This window comes from Phalangium opilio, unplaced genomic scaffold (genome assembly GCF_054372755.1).
Source record: "Phalangium opilio isolate 3A_F unplaced genomic scaffold, DU_Popi_V2 ptg000011l_1, whole genome shotgun sequence".
Taxonomy (NCBI): Eukaryota; Metazoa; Arthropoda; class Arachnida; order Opiliones; family Phalangiidae; genus Phalangium; species Phalangium opilio.
Window position 1 is genome coordinate 8,934,378 of NW_028324147.1, and position 22,964 is coordinate 8,957,341.

Here is a 22,964-nt window from a genome sequence, read left to right on the forward strand (position 1 = left end):
ATTTCCGATATACGCTCATATATTCATGAACAACACCATTTCCCTTAGTAAATTCAGATGACTTTTATAGTAAATTACACGCAAAGATATTGTTTTCTACGAATTCATGTAACTGATGTGTTACAATAATAGCGTATTAATCTATTACCACGTAACCATCCATAAGAATAGTGCGGAGATCCAGCTCGCTTGTACACAAATTAAACACTGGATGGTTACTTGCTAATGTTAACGCTCTGCATAAACCATGATGCACCTATTTTCAAATAAGTCAGCGTAGGATTAGCAATAGGTTCAAAAACATTTTATTATGTTCATATTTGTAATTATATAACAAGCATTATAGTGAAGCCGTCCACCATGACTTCAAACACATAACGGCTGAAATTGTATCTGGCTTTAACGATCCACGCTTGGGTGATACTAGGTTTCCTCCTTTAGAAAACGTTCGTTCTGATGGCACGGATGACCCTTGGATTGACAAATAGTCCCTCGCCATTGTGGCAACATTGGGATACTTTGTTTCATTAATCTATGGGACAAATTGGATTGGAATTTGGTTTTGTTTGTGATGAGAGATCTCAGTTTCTATTGCCATCTGACATTTAATACTCAACAGGAAATAATCGAACCTTCCTATGCCACTTACCCTCCACCATTCAAGAATATCCGAATTTGGTGACGCTAGTTCGTCCTTTAAATATAGTAGGAGTTCTGAACCTTTGGTACATTTCCTGGCTCGCTTAGGATATACCGACAGCATTGCATTAGTTAGGTCTGAACTACATTTGTCCGAAGCATAAGCTGGGTATTCTGCCGGACCACTATTTGCGTCATAAAACTTGTTGAACGTGTTTAAAACGGCAGATTTAATATTCTTCACAGATGTTTTATCATAATGATCTTTGAAGAAATCCAGTTTGAGGGTTGGATCTACAACTGACGATAGAAGGAATAACATCAACAGTTACCGTGGGCCATAGAATAGAGCATTGAAGGTAACGTACTTTTACTCGAAGTGCCGTCTCACCCAACAGAGAAAGCGTGTGGTTACATTGATAAAAATAAAGTTATTTCTATGAATATAATGACATGCTTTCTTTGTGGGACGAGATCGTATTGCGAGTAAAAGTACGTTTCCTATTTCGTCTTTATTACCTATTGCTATCCACTGAGCCTCCACGTTAGATTGTTCGGAATATTCCTCCAGCTTATTTCGGGCAAGGCAGCAAGCTTCTTTTAGTGGTCCATCAGTTTTGCTTATTGTATCCTTTAACCTGTCCTGCAGCCAATGGTAAACAGGCATAACAATTGAGATGGTAGGGTACTTGGAAACCGATACTCGTCTTGTTGCCAGTTCGAAGTCCTTGGATATATTTTACAAACATAAGACGATTTTAAAACGTATGTTATTCAATGAGCGTTAACTTGCCTTCAAGACGTCAACAAACTCTTCGATTTGAGTCCATTCTGCATCAGAAACATTATATTTAAGGAGGTCCTTTTCACTTCTCATGAGCGATTGTAATGACTACATATAAATGCATTACAAAACAACCACATAAGTACATTCCGAAATATGCATAACATTACCGGTTTCAAAGTCAGTGCCCTTTTGAGCATGTCGTATGTGGAATTCCAGCGATGTGTGACATCTAATACAAGTGATAAGTCCTTGATTCCAAATGACTTGTTTAAGTGGTGCAGTTTCTCTTCCTTCAAGATGGATAATCGAATGTGGACTATGGCAACTCTCATCTGACATGTCGGAAAAATGGGCAATATATATTGTAAGAGAACCGCTTCCTGGCACTTTACTTTTTGTTACAAATGGCTTGAACGCAACCAAGTACTACGGCCTACTGACACCGAACCACGATAAGGACCACGACCTACTGACACCGAACCACGATAAGGACCACGACCTACTGACACCGAACCACGATAAGGACCACGACCTACTGACACCGAACCACGATAAGGACCACGACCTACTGACACCGAACCACGATAAGGACCACGACCTACTGACACCGAACCACGATAAGAACCACGACCTACTGACACCGAACCACGATAAGGACCACGACCTACTGACCCCGAACCATAATTAATACCAAGGCCCATCGAGCACCGATACTTAAAGAAGACAAGCGGCGAACGATTTACCGTTCTGGCTAGAACCATAGATCAGACACAAAAAGCAAGGAGATTCCCGACCAAAATCGACACTTAATTAGAGGCTGTGAAATGATAGTCAGACCACGTATTTGTGTACCTTGACTATTGCATTCCCAATAGGGGCATCATTTGACAGCCGGAGAGATTCGTCATCGTCCAGTCCATACTCATCGTCCAGTCCATACTCCTCCTCCGTTTGGTGCTTCGGGTTGGATTTCAACGTGTCCAGAATAACTTTCACGGCTAAATTCAACACATGAGCAAAACAACGAAGCCTATGTTGCATAGAGTATCGATATCCAAGAAGGGCACTTCTTTCGGCGAGCTCCTTGGAGAAGGTTTGATTGTTGGACGCATTATCCATAGTAATAGCAAATATCTGAAATGGTGGTACTTGTTCTTTTAACTTGAGTCCTTATATAACAATTAACTGGTTTACTTGATTATATAACAATTAACTGGTTTACTTGATTAATGTTTCGCTCCTTCATAAGCTCTAGGAAAACATTGCATATTTCTACACCCGTATGTCTTCCAGGAAAGTGAATAAAGCCTAGCAAAATCGATCTTACGCCCCATGTTTTGTCAATCCAATGGGCAGTAACACCCATAAAGGGTATGCGGTTAGTTGATGTCCAAATGTCTAGGGTATAAGCTATCTGACCATCTATGTTCTTTGAAATACGAAAGTGGACGTCAATGCCCATTTGCATATTAACAGTAGCTACGTTTAAAATGTATACCTCACAAATTGCGTTAATTTTTGGTATTTCCTCCGCATATGCCTTCATTACGTAGCTCTTAATAGTTTTACCCGACAAAATTATACTATTGGATACAACAGAACTCTTTGGGTCAATGGCGTTTACAAAATCTCTAAAACTTGATGTTTCAACTTCGTCAAATGGTATGTCATTTAAAACGATCCATCGCAACAGTTTCTGTTTTGCATTTTCAATGGCGGTCAAGTACATCTAATAGAAGATATTAATTACACACTAACTGGGGAATATTAATACATATGCAGGTTGAACTATTGCACGACCAATGCTAGTTTTCATCACCAAAATCGGTAGCCATGACCTTCAAACAATAAACTAATGTCACCAAACCGGCCGTAACCATGATAACTAATTCGAACTACGTGAACATTCTGATATGGGTTAAAGGCCGAGTTCCAATGAAATGGGTTCTGGCGAACTGAAGAGCAAGCATCAAGACTGGCAATGGGGATTGAGGCGAACGTCCCGAGCGGCAAGGTCCTTAACTTGAGGCGTTATTACTAACTGAAAGAGGGTTCTTGCAAAATGAAGATCAATAATTGTATTAACGAAGATATATTGTATTTTCGATCTCCAATTGGCAAACGTCCTCCTTTCACGCCTTTCAGTTAGTAAGAACCCCCTCAAGTGTTTGTCATTAAGGGCCTTCCAAATTCAGCAAGGTCGCCCCATTGTTAGTCTCGATGCTTGGTTTTCAGTTTGTAAGAAACCTTTTTGTTCCAGACCATCATAACATTAAACATGGGCACACAATAGCAATGAGGTGAACCAAGATTACCACTTACAGTTGACTTTAGGTACTCTTCGATCTTTTCGGGATGTTTCTTTTCTAAGTGATATTTCAAGTTACCAGTAGCTATAATGGAATTCTTCCCTTCCGAATAAGAAACACTAAACACGTAATTAATATTTATTGGAGAACCTTCATGTAGGTTACAGTAAGGACAGAATAATATTGTCGACTATTCCCTTTAATGTTTGGCGTGTTCGGGTTTAGTTAGAATGACACCGACTTAAATAACCAAAGAAATCAATACTTACTTCTCACAATATTTGCATTTGGCAACGCGTTTTGTTTTACCATCTGATGTTTCGAGAAGAATATTAAAATGCTGCCACACGTCACTGCGGGTACGAGGATTCTGGCGTGATGCATTAGCAGAGCTTGGAGTTTCTAACTGTGGTATATGAGGCTCTAAGGTAGAAGCTTCGGTCATGATCAAGTGCGGCGAAAGCGACGTAAAACTATGTATTTAATCGTTCCGTTGTATTACGGAATGAAAATTCCCATGAATAATTACAATTTAAATACTTCTTTACTATTTTTTAACGTTGGATTGAAAATAGGTTCTAGTCGCGCACACCCCAGGTTAGTAGGCGTATAATTATGAATATGTCTTCACGATTCTAACAATACTATCTATAGAGACCTAAAAAACAATTCTTTATAAAAAAAGAAGTTAACGATTTATGAACAACATATTATATTTTAATGAGCGTGTTTATTTGTTTAGTGATATAAATTGTCGAGCCCTGGGATATCACAACTCGTAAAGTATATCCAATGTTATTGTTTATCAAGATCAGGCGAATGCACATGTACCGCTATTTCAATGTTTGTAGATAATTGTTTATAAACAATTTGTAGGCGAGTATAAACGCATTTACACGTTCCTATCTGTTGTTGTATATATAAATATGCCACAAATCAATATAGCAATAGCAAATATTATAGAAAGTCCGACCCCTAGAAGAACTGGAGTCTTAGCACCACAGTTTTACTTGGACAATCTTATGTCAATTCTTCTTCAAGGCGACGCTGATTTCAGAAAATTGCTTTTCTACTTCAACGCAAAGCGAATCAAAAATCTGCTGTTCGTCATTCCTGTCGGTAGCGAAGCGAAACGGTGTCCTGAATATATCGAGCAAATGACTCTTGGGTAAGGACTAAATAGCCTTGTTTGATGAGTAATTGGAAGTTGTACAATTCATTTCTCTGTTTTTAGAACGATGGTGGTCACCGAGACCAAATTCATGGAGTACTTGTACATGAAAAACAATTTCTATCTTTCAAGAGTTGCTTGGCAAAAACCGACGAAAAGCCTTTCAGCACTGACAATCAATGAAACAAACGGAATATTCGTGTTGTTCGTCTATGGTTTGGGAGTTGCCACAGCCACCTTCATTGCAGAAGTTATTATCAAATTAGCATCCAGCGCCAGCGGTGCATGTTTTTAGTGAAGTCCTTTTTATTAACTGTCGGTATTGTTTAATATTTCTTCATTGCTGGAAGCAACTTCGCAATGAGAAAAATTACCAACATGTTTAATAGTAATAGCAAAAAAACACCATAGCTTTGTACTCTTCTTTGATGAAACACAATAAAAATCAAGTTTTTTGAGATACAACAACACACTCTACATTTCAAGAGTTGCTTGGAAAAAACCGACGAAAAGCGTTGCAGCAATGTCAATCAATGAAACATACGGAGCATTCGTGTTGTATCTCTACGGTCTGGGAGTTGCCACAGCAGCTCTTATTGCTGAAGTTGTTATCAAATTAGCCCCTAGTTACGAGTGTACACGTTTTTAGTAAAACCCTCGTTAATATTACTAAATCTCTTAAGGTTATCTTTAATCCACAATAGCATACCATAACAACTGCGTTAATGGTTTAAATAACATGTGTTATAATAAAACTCTCAGAAAAAATTTTGTCGCTTGTACTCATCAAAATTTAACACCAATAAATTAACAATAATGATGAAAATTATTCAAGAAACATATAAAAGAAAAACCTTCATTGAAGGATATTTTACAATTACTACCGATTATCGTGTAAGTGTGAACATAGCTTTAATAGACGCGAAATACAAGTTAACGTTTCACAGAAATATGTCAGAGAACCATTAGGCCAAATATTTACGCGTCTGGCCCAATCATAACAGAAACATGTGCTGACTTTCTCACTAGCTTTTCTCCGCTTTACAAAATCGTAAGCTAACCTCATATTTCAAAGAAAATTTCTCTCAAGTAGGTTGCCGATATTTTCATGTAACAAGCGAAATTCTTTCGATGGACTAAAGTTCTTGAAATTATCATCAAGTTATTCTTTAAGTCCAACAAAACACGAAATTTATATCCCTCGAAAGAATTCCTCCAAAGAAATCGACCTTTGACAACCATCAAGAAGTCATGAATTATTTGTTACAGTTAATTTATAGTTTCTACCGATTCCCGAATAAATGTGAACATAGCTCTAGTAGACGAGAAATGCAAATTAAGGTTTCACAGAAAACATGTCCGAGGACCGTTAGACTAAATATTTTCGAGTGCGGTTCGATCTATATAGAAACATGTGCAGATATTCACACTAGTTATTCCCCGCGTTACCCAATCGTTAGCTCTACTCAAAGAAATTTCTCAAACGGAAAAATTAGTTTCAAGTATACGGTTGTCGGCATTTTGAAGTAATATTCTAAATTCTTTCGAAGGACTTGAAATTATCATTAAACTAGTCTTAACTCCAGCAAAACACGAAATTTATATCCCTTAGAAACTCAATTTTCTTTTCGGTAAGTTTAATAAGTCGATCTAGCTTTATAATTCCACATTTTATTAACTTTACGAGCGTGAAATTGTTTACGAAGTAAATTTTAGACGTAAACGAAACATTTCCATAGCATAGAAGGGATAATGCGAATAAGAACGTAAAATGGCTCTACTGAAACTATCATAAACTGTAGGCTAACGTGCAACAGAAAGTAGGCTAGGAGACAATTTTAAAAATGTTAACTGGCATGGCGTAATCAATACCAAGGCACTGCACGTATTTTCACTTACTCGCGTGCATTGATCAATATTAAACGCTTTCCTCTATTGCAATGCACTTAGTCAACAACTCTTTTCAACGAAGCAAGTAACGTTGCCGCCGCTAAAAATATAGGTGAGTGTCATCTGAGGATTTTCAGCTTTAAGGATTGCTACCTACACCTTATCAACAAATTAGCAAAACGAAACGCTAATTAAGTATACCTAAAAAATCCAATCTTTGACAACCAACTGAGAGACCATGAATTGCGAGAATTTATTCGGGATGAATTTCACCAAAGTTTATAACAGCGAAAATCTCTTCTACAAATACAAGTTATTAATCTTACTCGGTAGCCGGTACAATTATTCCGGTTTCAAAATGCATTCTTTATTTCTTTTTTTCAGAGCAGCGGAATGCGTAAGTGTTCCCATTGTTGTATGCGAGGTAATATAACAAGTTGGGAAAACCAAAATATTACCTCTCCGAGTCAAGTGGTCTACGAACTAGAAATAATTCCATATCTAGGTAAATAAGTTTGAACTAAAACTTATTTACCTAGATATGGAATTATTTCTCTTTTTAAAAGTAGAGAGCTGCAGAGAACAAAATATCTGTGTCCGATCCGTTTCAATTCCGTAGCCATAAGAAATTTTTTTCCTTTTTCCGTTCCGTTTCCGAAACTCCTTCATTAGCTATTCCGTTTCCGTTCCGTTTCCACAAATCCTTCATTAGCTCTTCCGTTTCCGTTCCGTTTCCACAAAATCGTTCATTAGCTTTTCCGTTTTCGTTCCGTTTCCACAAAATCGTTCATTAGCTTTTCCGTTTTCGTTCCGTTTCCATAAAATCGTTCATTAGCTTTTCCGTTTCCGTTCCGTTTCCATAAAATCGTTCATTAGCTTTTCCGTTTCCGTTCCGTTTCCATAAAATCGTTCATTAGCTTTTCCGTTTTCGTTCCGTTTCCACAAAATCGTTCATTAGCTTTTCCGTTTTCGTTCCGTTTCCATAAAATCGTTCATTAGCTTTTCCGTTTCCGTTCCGTTTCCATAAAATCGTTCATTAGCTTTTCCGTTTCCGTTCCGTTTCCATAAAATTGTTCATTAGCTTTTCCGTTTCCACAACTCCTTCATTAGCTCTTCCGTTTCCGTTCTGTTTCCGTTTTAATCCGGCGGAACGGAACGGACTCCGCGGAAAACGGAAAAAAATTCCTTTCGGTGAAGCTCACTAGAGAGCTGCAGAGAACTAAAGATCTGTGTCCGAACTTATTCAATTCCTTAACCGTGGATAAAAAATGCGCGTGAGGAAATTTTTTTCACGCTATAGGATAGGCAACTCCCTATCTCGAAGGACAGCTTATTCTGTACATACGCTGTTTCAAGATCGGTTGTCAGCACGCCCATGGCTAGGTCTCTATGTAACCTAGCTTTGTGCGTGCTGACAAGAGACGAAAAACCTCAGGCCTTAGATTCAAATACGTGCAGTAGGCTGTAGGCAATTTCACACGCATCTGAAACTAAGGCCTTGAGGTACTTTCACTCGAGCTAAAAAACTCGCGGATACATTAAATCCTGAAGTTTTTCGTCTCGTGACATCACGTACAAAGTTAGGTTACATAGAGACCTAGCTTTGCGCGTGCTGAAAACCGATTATGTAACATAGTATATACAGAATAAGCTGTCGTTCGAGATAGGGAGTAGCTTATCCTGTAGAGTGAAAACTCCTCACCGGTATTCTTTATCCATGCCTTTACCATAACACATTTTTTTCCTGTTTCCGTTCCGTTTCCATAAAGTCGTTCATTAGCTCTTCCGTTTCCGTTCCGTTTCCACAAATCCTTCGTTAGCTCTTCCGTTTCCGTTCCGTTTCCACAAAATCGTTCATTAGGTTTTCCGCTTCCGTTCCGTTTCCATAAAATCGTTCATTAGCTTTTCCATTTCCGTTCCGTTTCCACAACTCCTTCATTAGCTCTTCCGTTTCCGATCCGTTTCCGTTATATAGATCTTTCTTCCTTCCGATTCCGTTTTAAGCCGGCGGAACGGAACGGACTCCGCGGAAAACGGAAAAAATTCCGTTCCGTGCAGCTCTCTATTTAAAAGTAAAGATTTACGAAATATTGAAGCAGTTTTCCAATCATAGCGAATATACAGTAAAGCAGACGACATTTTACATCCAATAAGGATAAATCTTGGACACATGGAAATCAGTCAATGGGGAAAAGAACAGGAAATAAAGTCTACGCTTCAGCTGTTCACCCTATATTCTGATAGCTACATTCACAACTGGTTTGCAGTGTAAACACTATTGTCTCGTCTCACCTTAACAATATTCTTAGTTTGCCAACATGAGTGTTTACGTTAAATAACACCAAAGCTAAATTGTAGCTGGACGTACTGATAGTCAATGCGCAACATAAAGAGAATAAAAACTCTGTAGCTAGTAGCTACTACCCGTTTACCATTAGCCCTTTTACTAATCTAATTGCCACCATGGTCTTTTCTTTCTATTATAAAATCTTAACCTGATTGTTTAAGAGTGTATTTAACTTTCGGTTCACTCTGAACCGTTGATGTCTCTTCATTTCAGACACGAAAACAAAGCCCAAAGTTTACTTCACCTCAGGCCTTAATTATTAACTCTTTGTTTCACTGAGCCTATTGCGGATAATACTAGATATACCGGCCGGAGTCTAGGTCTTAGTTTTCTTCATGAAATCACTAAACCAAGGATTATTCTATATACAGATGTAGTATAGCTTAAGTAATATATAAACAGCCATTTCAAATAACAATATTAAAAAAATCTTTGGAATATCAAAATGAAACAGAGCTTTAAAGCTACAAAAGTACTAAATGCATCATAATTACGAAAAATATTTCCACATATTCACCTTATATTATGGAAAAAGGGAATATTAAGGTTCTGTAGGATTTCTTTACACATCAAAACAAAACGAACTTCTAACGCAGCGCACTAGTGTAACAACAGACGGACACACACAGACAAAAACATAGACCGCTTTTTAACTCTTTCCGTATTAATTTTGAATAGAGAAACAAGATTATTTTAAATATTAAAATAAATATAATTAATATTTAATATTTTCTTCGTTAGTTGTTCGCCTTATTGAACGTTACATCGTTTTGATAAAGAACAATTAAACATTCTTGAGAGACTTGACTAATATTGACGTTTGAAATGAAGCATACGCCTGTTGCGTCGCCTTACTGAAATAGGTAGTATATAAAGAATTCGAATCGTATATATTGATAAGAAAATCCGCAATTGCGTGAACCTTGGTGGAAGCCCTGCCATTGGGAGGCTAGAAGTTTCTCGTAACCCTAGCCGATCGCCGCGTATACCTTAACGATGATGGTGGAGTAGAAGCCAGAATGTACTGGCTGGCGTCCATGTGGAATGGGCAAAGACCTGAAGAGGGTGGTGCATAGAAGCTGGTGTCAATGTGGGATTGACGAAGAACAGAAGATGGTGGTGCTTACGATCCAGCAAGTACAGGCTAGTGTCCATGTGGGATGGACAAAGACTAGCAGATTGTGGTCCTTAGAAGCCACTTAGTAAAGCCTGGTGTTGGCAGATGAATGGCCAAATTTCCGTGAACCGCGAACGCGTTCCGGAAATCGGGTATTTGTTTGCTCCGATTTGTAAACTGCGAACGCGGCCACGTGGGGTCTGACAGACAGACACACAGACACATCCAGTGTAAAACCTCTCCGTGACGTCATCGTCACTCGGAGAGGTAAAAATTACTGAGCGAGCGACGCGATTTTTTGATCTGACCACAGCTGGGATTATAAAAATTACTTGAAATCTCAAAAATATAGGACTTTATTGGACGATTTGGGGAAGTATAGGACACTTTTAAAAATATGGGACAATCAGTCTATATGCAAAATTTGGAAAGGGCCCCCAAAAGCCTTGGGCCCGCCCGCAGTTGCGGGCTCTGCACCCCTGTAGTTACGCCACTGGGACCGTACAGCTCTAGCTCTTCAGTAATACCACGGCAACTTGGATGACCTTCTTCCGGCGGTAGAAGGCCTGTCAGCTTTACTCGAGCCCCATGTTAAAAATCGACTAGAAAATAACCGTAGTTCCATTGAGTTCAGAACATATATCCTTCTAGAGTTCTATTTGGATATCGGGTTTTCGCGCTCGCGCGACCATCGTTTTTGAAATTATGGGACGGACGGATAACTTTATCATTAGGTGGTGGCGCCATCTATTTCACTTAAAAACACATATTTGTAACTATGGCGTCTGCTATAATTTCTTAATATAGATAGGAAATGTTTAGAAACCGCTATGATAATGGAAGTAAATTGCTAGATTCGAGTAAAAATAGAGAAGGAACTGCGTAAACCGATAGTATATGTATTTTAGAGCTTTCGTGATAGTCAACTTGACAAAAATGATCACTGCAAATGTCTTTTTTGGAGTCCATTCAATTCCATTAATGGCCTGACACCATTGTTTTGGTAATTCCGAATTTTTTGTAGGGAATCTTAATGGTACAGTTCAAAAAGGGTTGAACTATCTAAATATTTATTAATTTTCTATACGTATACACTTATGTCACAAAACATTTTTATTTCTACCAGTGTTGACACACTTTTCTACTGAGCATTTTCGACCCATTTTAAAATTTAATACATTTTCACATTATGTGTTACTTTAATAACTAATAACATATAATTCCCAAGTAAAAACATGCACTTAATAAGAAATTGATCAATATTCCATTTATTAAATATCAAATTTTATTTATTAGGCTCCACTTACTGTTTTTCAATTACCTAACTTTCATATTTCGCGCTGTACTTCTTCCTAAGCCTAATTTTCAAACTCAAGCTGCGGCGATTTTGCGGGGCGCTTTCCTGCAAAATCGTGGGAAATTCTTTTAAGCTTCTCACGTAAGGCGACAGATGGCGCTAACGACTAATGATAAAGTAATGAAATTCGACGAATCGAGTACGCGAGGAGGAAATTCAACAAAAACTCTAGAAATAAATATATTAGAACTCAATGGCGAAAACTGCGAATAGGCCTAGGCTAGTACTCAATACTCATAGAGATATGCTAGTACTTTTAAAATTTTAAGGCAGTGTTTTTGGGAGCCATCTCTCGGCTCGGAATACTAAACTGACCAAATAGTGTAAAGTTTAAAAATTCGACCAAACTTAAATTTCTATAAAACTATTCTACCAAATTTCAAATTTATAAATAGTGGGACACGGAAAGGTACTTTTTAAAACCAGAAAACTTATTTTTGAACGATCCAGTGTTTTATTTATGAGCGGCTAAATGTGCGCCTGTTTTTGTTATTATCAAGTTTTATCAACTGAATAAATTTCCCCTTTTCCAAAATTTTACTAAATAGAATATATAGAGCTATCTCAGAAGGCTTAGTGTGACGTCACCCATGCTATTTGCCCATAGAACTAAAGCGGTACCAAACATGGCCGCCAACTGCCAAAGCTAAACGGTGACGTTTTACCTAGGCACTGACGTCATAACTGAGATAGCTCTATTTTTGCCCCTAATTATTGGTATCTTTCCAAATTATGGCTAATTAGCTTGTTTATTGCCACCTTTTCCAAAAAAATTGTTATTTTTAGTTTCTTTCTACCCTCAAAAGAGGCGCACTTTTAGCCATTCGTTTTTATTTTTATCAAAATTAAGTTAGTTGTCAATTCCATACCCGGGATAGATTTAATATTAGAAGTAGTAATGGAGAACGGTTAGTATTTACTTCACTGCAACTCATAACCCAGTGTAGAGCCCCTCCCTCCAACTCATTACGAAAATTTTAAATTATCTTATTGGCTCACTTCAACTAGGTTTTGATGACGTTGCTGACGGGGACGGCGAAAAATGCGTAATTCCTTTTTACCTCTATCGCTATGACCCGCCTGAGCCTCTTTTTTCATACCCCCCTTCCCGGGGAGGGGTCCGGGACTATGACGCGCGCCCAGATTACTCTGTTCTCCATTCCTACTTCTAAAATTAAATATATTCCTGTCCATACTAGCTTTGCAGTGCATCATACCATACTTTTTAATAGGTATACTGTAGTGACATGTTATAAGGAAGATCGCTTCGCTGCGACAAGTTGATAATACCCATTACCATTGTCCATGTATAAAGAATGCGCGTGTCGCGTGAGGAAATTTCTTTTCACGCTATAGGATAGGCAACTCGGACCAACTCCCTATCTCGAACGACAACTTATTCTGTATATACTCTATTACAACATCGGTTGTCAGTACGCGAAAAGCTAGCTCTCTATGTAAGCTAGCTTTGTGTGTGCTGACAAGAGACAAAAAACTTCAGGATTTAAAATATCCGCGAGTTTTTTCAGCTTGAATGCACGAACCTCTAGGCTATTGTTTCAAATACGTGTAGTAGGATGCAGGCAATTTCACACATATTTGAAACTAAGGCCGTGCACTCGAGCTGAAAAACTTTTTAATATTGAATATTTTAAATCCTGAAGTTTTTCGTCTCTTGTCAGCACGCACAAAACAGAATAAGCTGTCGTTCGAGATTAGGAGTTGCCTATTCTATAGCGTGGAAACAAATTTCCTCACGCTCAATTTCCTGCTGAGTGGTTGATTCCAGATATAGCCTCCTAGATCGCGCGACTCGGTGAACGCAGGTAATATTTAACAATAGCCAGCCACGCCAGAGTTTTCAAGCTATGTCTGTCGAGTCGCGTCATCTAGGAGGCCATGGTCCAGCAGACTATCACAGGATTCACAGCGCATTCAAGTTCACAAAATAAACAGGAAAATTCAAAAACTTGTTGAGAATACCAAATAATTAGGCCAATCTATATCTATATAAATCAAAGTCCTGACTGACTGACTGATAATCAACGCCAAGCCCAAACCGCTTGCCCTAGAAGGCTGAAAATTTGAAGTAGTAGGCGCGTACTAAGAAAGATTTTTCGAATCCGCCGCCATTAAAGAACAATGGCACCCAAAAATGCAAAAAATCTCCTCTATGCAAGTCCGCGCGTTTCAACCGATTTCACAAATATTTAGTACACGGGTTTCCTTTAACCTATAGACGGGCTGATTGGTCTTTCGGATTCGATTTGTTGCCATCTTTTTAAATGGCGACCATAAATTTAAAAACCCTTCTTTATGGAATAATGTCCGTATGAAAAGTAATAAAAAAAATGTCCCGACTGGCTGACGGGCAACGCCGAGTGCCTTCTCTCCTAGGGTGTTACAAAAATATTAGTCATCAGTAAAACCTCAATGGAAGCACTCGTTCGCGTATGTGATAGGATGAGTCGCTTGTGGCGCCATCTACACGCGACGTGGTAAACTAAAATATTACTAACCCATGCTAACACTCGAAGTTAAGCAGCGTCGAGTGCAGTCAGTACTTGGGAGGGAGACAACACGGGTTCGAATCCCTTAGGGGCGCCACGTATCAAAAAACCTATCACACACGCGAAGGGTGGGATTGAAATTATCGTCTCAGAATATCGCGATACCCCCCCCCCCTGCAATAGTTTGTCTAGGTTCTTAATAGTGTTCTAATGTCTATGGAGCAAATAGTTACGAATAGACTGCACGGCCCTATCACGAACGCGAGACGCCAGCTCCTAGCGATGTAAAAGCAAGCCTGGTAGAATACGTTCATGAATAACGGGCGGGAAATCCAAAGGATAAAAAATTTAACAAGTAGTTTTCTCCTCCTTGGTTTCGAAGTTCAAAATAACGGACGGAAAATTATGTAATAGGTCTCAAAATATAAATTAGAACTTACTTGACTTCTCATTTAAAATTCGGCCAAGAAAAAAATAGGTAAATATATTAAAAATGCTCTAAGAAACCGAGTCCACTTCCGGAATATTTTCCCCATAGAAAAAGCATTATCAGGAAAACTGGGTTGGTAGCGCACCTAACGGCGAAAGTCAGAACTACGCATTGAACTCAATGGTTTTCGCCTTATATATTCTTATATAGGAGGTAGTGCACAGCCCTAGACTCCGTGAACTACCGAGTGGCGGCGCTGGTAGTTAATATTCGGTCGCTTTTGCTTTGGTAAGCTGTCAGCCGGTTAGTGTACTAAGAAATTTGATCATTTTGACTTAAGCTTCGTTGCGTTATTGATAATTATTTTGATTTAATCGGGATTACTAACTTTATAAATGGATGTTTTAAGAGAGAATTTAAGTCGGATTAAAACTCCGACTCCCGAAGATCGTATATTTAAGGACGAATGCGTCTTTTCGTTCGATACGCCAGTAAGTTTTCAGCAAAGTCATTGACTTTCTTGTTAGGCTTACCAAAAATTTTGAGCCGGCCCTCAGCCCTGGCTGAATTACGTTTTAGTTTTTGACGTAACCAAGGCTTACATTTAAACTTAACTTACTTAAGTACTAACTCGGTATGTTACAGTCTTACCAGAATTTTTATTAACTTGTAGGAATCTGAAGATGGGTTATTTGTTTGTATGAAGACCTTTTTGGGCTTTGGTCGAGCTTACGTTGAACTTTATCACCGAGAAACTGGTTGTTCCGTTTTTCTGCATTTAAAACGAATTAAGAAAGAGGTAATTTCATTCGTCTTAGTACTTGGAATCCTTGTTTATACGGTGAGCGATAGATTCCTTCGGAGGCTAAGCCAGTGGAATCTCAAAAACCAACGCGTCTAGCTATTGGTGTGGAAGGAGGATTCAGCGTTGATGAAGGAAAGAAATACGAGTATGAAGAAATCAACTCTATTATCATTTTGCCTGATTTTATTGAAATTCCTCTTCCCAATCCAGATCTTCCAGATCAAGTAATTAAAATATCTATTAAAGAATAGCGCGGATCCAGTTAATCCTCTACAAGGGGACTTTCCTCCTGAGCTCCGGGTTTGGCTTGGTAAAGGCTAGTGGGCGGGGTTTATACATGCACGTATAAATCCCGCCTATAAATTCCTCTAGCCTTCGCTAAGCCAAAACTGGAGTTCGTAAAGAAAGTCAACTTGTAGGGGAGCCGCGCTACACTTTAAATTGAAGTTTTATTTGACTGTTGAACTTTTTCAGGTCCAATTAGCCGTAGCTAGCGTTCTTTCAGCCGATTCGGCTGGCAAAGTAGAAGAGGCTGCCGCTTTAGTCGGCACTTGGGATGGAGAAACGCGAAAAGTTTCAAAGTAAATTCCTTTCAAAGGAAATTTGAAATTTCAAGACAAATTAATGAAAACTTTTCATTTTAGACACGCTGGAAACTTGGTACAATTAGACAACGGTGTTAAGATTCCACCAAAGGGTTGGAAATGTGATCAGTGTGATATGGTGGAAAATCTGTGGCTAAATTTAAGCGATGGAGGTATTCATTGCGGAAGAAAGTTCTTTGATGGAAGTGGAGGAAATAATCATGCCATGGAACACTTTCAGAAGACTAAATATCCTCTAGTTGTTAAACTGGGGACAATCACGCCTTCTGGAGTGGCCGGTAAAGTTCTCATCTCATCTTTAATCGTGTTTATTTTTAGTTATATTCTTATGTTTCTAGATGTATATTCGTACGATGAGGATGACATGGTGGAAGACCCCTTTTTGACTAAACATCTTAGTCATTTTGGAATTAACGTGTCTCAAATGGAAAAGGTGAGATGATCGCTACTGCAATTTATTAGGGTGAAATTCACACAAAACTCTAAATATTTGTTCGTGTGTGAGCCTTGAAATGTTTCCTTATAAAGTTCTGAGACATGCTTGAGCCTTGAAACCTTTGGTTGTCAAGCTTAGAGTTGTGCCTGTGCCTTGAAACCTTTGGTTGTCAAGCTTAGAATTGTGCTTGAGCCTTGAAACCTTTGGTTATCAAGCTTAGAATTGTGCTTGAGCCCTGAAACCTTTGCTTATCAAGCTTAGAGTTGTGCTTGAGCCCTGAAACCTTTGCTTATCAAGCTTAGAGTTGTGCTTGAGCCCTGAAACCTTTGCTTATCAAGCTTAGAATTGTGCTTGAGCCCTGAAACCTTTGGTTGTCAAGCTTAGAGTTGTGCTTGAGCCCTGAAACCTTTGCTTATCAAGCTTAGAGTTGTGCTTGAGCCCTGAAACCTTTGCTTATCAAGCTTAGAGTTGTGCTTGAGCCCTGAAACCTTTGCTTATCAAGCTTAGAGTTGTGCTTGAGCCCTGAAACCTTTGCTTATCAAGCTTAGAATTGTGCTTGAGCCCTGAAACCTTTGCTTATCAAGCTTAGAGTTGTGCTTGAGCCCTGAAACCTTTGGTTATCAAGCTTAGAATTGTGCTTGAGCCCTGAAACCTTTGCTAATCAAGCTTAGAGTTGTGCTTGAGCCAAGTTATCAAGCTCAAAGTTGTGCCTGTGCCTTGAAACCTTTGCTTATCAAGCTTAGAGTTGCGCCTGTGCCTTGAAACCTTTGCTCATGAAGGTTTGTGACGTGCTTCAGTCTTGAAATTTTATTTTTCATTATTCAGAAAGCTACTAGAATCTTTAAAATTTACAAAACATTTTAATATTTTGTTCCATTTGCCGTTTTCTAGACAGATAAATCAATGGTGGAACTAGAGATTGATATGAATCAGCGTATTGGGGAATGGGCCATTTTGCAAGAAGCAGACAGCCAACTCGTTCCACTTTATGGACCTGGATACACGGGGTTGGCCAATTTGGGAAATTCCTGCTATTTGAACTCGGTTTTGCAAGTCATTTTCAACATCCCTGATTTCCAGAAAAGGTCTGACAATTACTACTAATTATTAATTAATAATCATCCTTATTAAACAATGACTCGTTTAGATATTACAATCACTCTGATGAAATCTTCAGAACGAGTAAAAATCATCCGGCTGATGACTTCAATGTTCAATTGTGAGAATCAAATCTCAAAATTTTTGAGCAGTTTAGTGATATTAATGTCAATTTTATTTGTAGAGCCAAACTAGGTTGTGGCATTTTATCAGGACGATATTCAATCGCTCCCAGCGATCCTGAAAAAGCCAAAGACGCTAACGAAGTATGTTTTTTTTTTTTTCGTTTATCGTTGCCCCATATATTAGTTAATTAGTTTTAGAATGTGTCGTCTGGTTATAGAGTCAACCAGGAATCAAACCAAGCATGTTCAAGAGTTTAATTGGTAAAGGACATCCTGAATTCTCCACCAAACGACAACAAGATGCTCAAGAGTTTTTCCTTCATCTCATAAACATCCTTGAAGTAATTGTTAATCTTTAATATTTGAGTAATTAATTTCGCTTATTATTTATTTATTAATTAATTATGTAGAGGCATAATAGAGGAGATGATAATCCAGCAGAATGTTTTAAGTTTGAAGTGGAGGAGCGCATTGAGTGTGCGATATCTAAGAAAGTCAAATACACAACCAGAACTGATTATCTTCTCCCATTGCCCATTCCCATGGAAAAGGCTACGAATTTGGGTGAGTAATATCAGTTAACAGGGTTCGTACGGCATATAGAAAACCTGGGTAAGTCAGGGATTTGGAAAATGTGGGGGAAAAGTCAGGGATTTGGAAAATGTGGGGGGAAAAGTCAGGGATTTGGAAAATGTGGGGGGAAAAGTCAGGGATTTGGAAAATGTGGGGGGAAAAGTCAGGGATTTGGAAAATGTGGGGGGAAAAGTCAGGGATTTGGAAAATGTGGGGGGAAAAGTCAGGGATTTGGAAAATGTGGGGGGAAAAGTCAGGATTTTGTTTGGTATATCCAACCATTCTTGGAGAAATGCTAAATATGGGCCAGGTGTGATGAAGTGGGCTCTGGTAAACACCTTAAAATGGTCAGGGATAATGGTAAAATATCGTAAGGAATAATGGTAAAATATCGTCAGGGATAAACTGGTAAAGTCAAGGATTTTCAATATAAAACTTTCGTCTGATAATTATTTTAGACGAAGTGAATGCTTTCAATATTGCAAAAGCCACCAAAGAATCCCTGGGAGAAAAGATGTAATGATTTTTCAGTAATTATTTTTACCTTCATAGCTAAAGTGGAAAATTTATTAACTAATTGGCGTAATTATTAATCAGAGACCCATCGGAGGTTGTTAAACCCAAAATTTCAATGGAGTCCTGTTTAGAGGCATTTATTGGTCCAGAAACAGTTGACGATTTCTTCAGTTCAGCGCTGAATAAAAAATCAAAAGCTCTCAAGTATAGAAATAACTTAAACTTATTGGCATTGAGTTTAAATAATTACTTAATTAATTTAATTTAATGATGAATTAAACATGGTAGAAGGACCAGTTTACGAAGCTTCCCCGATTATTTGATGGTTCAGTTTAAGAAGTTTACGTTAGGAGATGATTGGGTCCCTAAGAAGTTGGACATCGCGCTTCAAGTTCCTGACCAATTGGACCTCTCCTACATGAGGGGCAACGGAATTCAACCTGGAGAGGAAAAACTACCGGAAGCAAAATCTCAAGGACAACCACTCAGTGAGACGAAAATCTGTTCTTATTTTGAACAATATTGGAACGAGCTTGAATCTTTTTGTTTCAGTGGTTTTTGACGAGGGAGTTTTGCTTCAGTTGACCGAGATGGGGTTCCCCCTGGAAGGGTGCAAACGAGCCATCTATAACACCAAAAACACTGGGGTGGAACCTGCTATGAACTGGATCATGGAACATATGACTGACCCTGGTAATAACCTATAGTTACGCAGCGTAGTTACAGTGAAGTCATTTTGGGAACTATGTTTGTCGTAGATTTTGGGGATCCTTTTATTCAGCCTGGCCAAGAGAGTCAAGAGGCCTTTGTCCACTTTGTTCCTGATGAGGCAGCTGTCACTTCTATTCTTGGAATGGGCTTCACACCCGAACAGGCAGCTAAAGCACTCAAAAATACGGTAGGGTTGGTATTGCAGTAGAAGGTGGGGTGGCGTAGCGGTTAGCACTTTCGCCTCGCAGCAAGAGGATCCCAGGTTCGATCCCGGACTGTGGCACCGGGTGAGAATCTGGGAAGAAATCCTTCTGCGTAGAGTTTGCAAGTTCTCTCCCCGCTTGTTAAAAGGAGTTTTCCTCCGCGGTCTAACCCGGTTTCTCCTTTCCATCAAAACTTGCAGAGGTTAACGGTAATAGTTAGTATAGGGCGCTGTAGGTTAGCTGTGGGGGCAGACGGGGCTAGCCACCACCCCTCTATGCATTGTAAAGGCGTTAGATAAGTGGCAATAAGTCGCAAGATGACTTGGTCCAATTAGCTAGCTAGCTGAACTTTTAGTTTTAAAGGGGGCAGAAGCGTTTAACTTCGACTACCTTAAAGATTTGATACTGATGTCAAAACTTTAATCAAAGTGTATATTTTGGCCCTGATTCTATGAACTATTTTTGACCTACTTTCCAGGCCTACTAAGGCTCTGTTGAATTTGATATTTTGGCCTGGTTTTTTGAGGCTTTGAATTATACCAGTCAAAATAGTTAAGGTTTAATTTTCTCGAGTTGTGGCCCTGTTCAGTTTTGATTGTAGTCAGACTAGGTTAGTTTAAACAAAGAGAATATACCAAGAGGAGCAGAACGTTTAGCCTTTCATAATGCTTTTCAAAAGCCCGGCCACGGTTTTGGAGTAACTAGATCCAGTTTTTGTTGATTGGCTAAGCAGCGACGCCTTTTATTGGTTAAATTATGTCGGCTGCTTATCTTTGGTGGTGGCAACTGGCAAAGGGTTGATCTCTGGATTCACCGTTGGCGTACAAAAGGTATTTTTAAAGTAGACGATTGGTCACGAGAACAACCGGAACTAGTTTCTCCAAATTCAGAGCAAAGTTTCTGCTCCTCTTGGTATATTCTCTTTGGTTTAAACCAGGTCAAAATAGTTGCAACTCAAACCACGACTATTTTGGCCGTTGAGAGCCGGTTTCCATCAGGCTAGGAAATAAGACAGGTTTACAGGTCAAAAACCAGTTTATTAATAGCTTGGACCACTTTTTTTATTCAAAACGCGAGGGTCACTGGTCCCAATGACTAGTTTATTAATTCCTACTTTTATTAAAAATTGATATGGGGACCTCTTTAATTATTTTCATTTTAACATAAATTTCGACTCCAGGAGTCCAGTTGTGTACACAACCCTAAGCCGAGAGAGATTTTTTTAGAAGAGAGAACGACCACAAGTCCTGGGACCAGTAGAAAAATAAATAGGGGAAGTGTCACTGGTCCCGGGACCAGTTTCATATTTAAGACATCAGGGGTCACTGGTCCGGAGGACTAGTTCAGAAATAAACCTTATTTCCAAGCCTGGTTTCCATACCATAAATAGTTGCTAGGTGTTTGCATGGATTAACTAACGCTAGGGATTGTTCACTAACCGTGTTTCCCACGTATTGCTATCGCCAACTACATGTTCCGAATTATTCCTTGATTCCCCTCTTCATTCCCCCTCAATTTCTTGGACCATAACGGATGTAGATATAGCGCCATCTCTCGCCAAAATAAATCATTTTTGCCCAATTTAGGCAGTATTTCAATTTTGACGTCATAGACCACGTGATATGTGGTCCAATTTTCTTATAACTTCCTGTTAGGGATAGTAGCTGCTGCTAGTGGGCCTTTGGAACAGGCATGCTTTAGCTTTTTGGGGGAACAAACTATCCCTAGGGTTAGTTAATCCATGGCCTAAATGACTGATTCTTCTTCTGCTCCTCCTCTTGTCTTCCTTATTCTGTTCTGATGATATTCATTTAATTTTGAAGGATAACAACATCGAGCGAGCTGTAGATTGGATTTTTAGTCACATGGACGAGCTTAATGAAGCAGTGCCTATGGAAACGGAAGACGCTCCACGATCCAAATACCGAGATGGCTCTGGAAGTCAGTCAATATAATTTTCTAAACTTTTTTTTCTTCTTAGTTTTGGTGTATTAATGGTCTTTTATGGTTGAACTTCAGAGTACCGGCTAGTGGCGTTCATTAGTCACATGGGAACGTCTACATTGGTGGGTCATTACGTTTGTCACGTTTTCAAGGACGATCATTGGGTCATTTTCAATGATAATAAAGTGGCACTATCCGAACGTCCACCCAAAGAATACGGATATTTGTATTTATATCAGAGAGTGTAAAATAAATTAAGGAAGGGTTAGTCGCCTATTTATTATGCAAAAACAAAAATTATATGAAGATCCCAATGACTGTTTTGTTCAGTTTTGTTTGTAAGCTAGGTTTAGTTTCTTTCTAACCATGTACAGTTCGCGTTTTGTCATTTTTGTTACTGCTAATAAATTTTTATCATTTAATAAACGGCTTTAAATTTAATTACGATGGATGTGGTGGTTCAAGAGAGTTTTGGTTTCGTCAGTGGTGGGTAGTGTCGCCTAAATAAATGGTCGAGTGTGCTGTAGCTCCTAAGGCTTGTTTTCATAGAAGCTAGAAAATTCGAAAACGCTCACGCCTCGCGAGCTTGAATACGCGCGGTAACGTACTTTTTTCGAACGTTTCCGCTTTCGCTCGAAATTTTCACGCAACTCGCGCCTATGAAAACGAGCCCCTACTCTTATTCTTGCCTATTCTTGCCTACAGAAAGTGAGGGAGCATAAGTTTATAAGATATGTTATGTTCTAAAAGTATGACACTACCTATACTTTGTAATGCTAGAGACTTACTGAGAGCTACTTCGAAAACGATGTGAGAATCTTTTACTGTACTCGGTTTTGCAGTCCATCTTCCTATTTAGCCTTTGACAGCGCCTCACCAGGCGTCGCTTTACGAGAATATATGACGTTTCACCTACGTCACTTGATGACAAGCTCACTAACCAGTGACAAATGTATGGGACATATCATTAATCTATATAACTATGAATACACAGCTGCGTTACGCTGTCTAACCTCTCGATAAGGTTTGGGCGGGGCTTAGCGAAAGGAGACATCAGTCACGTGTCTGCTAGTGTTAGGAGCGGGAGAAGGGAGGGGGAGTCCGGGGGTGTGTAAATTCAAAACGTCACTTCCTCTTGTCTTGTGATTGGCTATTAGAGCTACGCAAAACGCGAAGGGTAACACCTAAACCAAATCGACATGATAGAAGGGGCATATGATAGGGCTGATGGAGGTGTTATAAAGGGGGTGTTAATATTATCATAATAAACTCCCTTCCAGAGGAAGTTTCCAACAAGCTTAAAAGAGTCTATAGGGGCTGTACAGTAAAATCGTAGTAACCCCGCGCCATAAGTACCATAATTACCCCTCATAGTACAAACCCATTCTTGC

General features: G+C 39.0%; 1 protein-coding gene across 1 annotated transcript; it reads left to right on the forward strand.

Moving 5' to 3' along the window:
* The first annotated feature begins 14,830 nt into the window (after positions 1-14,830).
* On the forward strand, positions 14,831-21,999 carry Usp5 (ubiquitin specific protease 5). The gene is made up of 18 exons (XM_089860556.1): positions 14,831-15,048; positions 15,231-15,356; positions 15,410-15,586; positions 15,837-15,943; positions 16,007-16,245; positions 16,306-16,400; positions 17,295-17,488; positions 17,551-17,622; positions 17,686-17,767; positions 17,845-17,967; positions 18,037-18,190; positions 18,658-18,715; positions 18,797-18,919; positions 19,004-19,203; positions 19,268-19,408; positions 19,474-19,613; positions 21,453-21,570; positions 21,649-21,999. Exons 1-18 carry the CDS (start codon positions 14,953-14,955, stop codon positions 21,819-21,821), a joined length of 2,418 nt encoding a protein of 805 aa, XP_089716682.1. The 5' UTR covers positions 14,831-14,952; the 3' UTR covers positions 21,822-21,999.
* Positions 22,000-22,964: the final 965 nt, after the last annotated feature.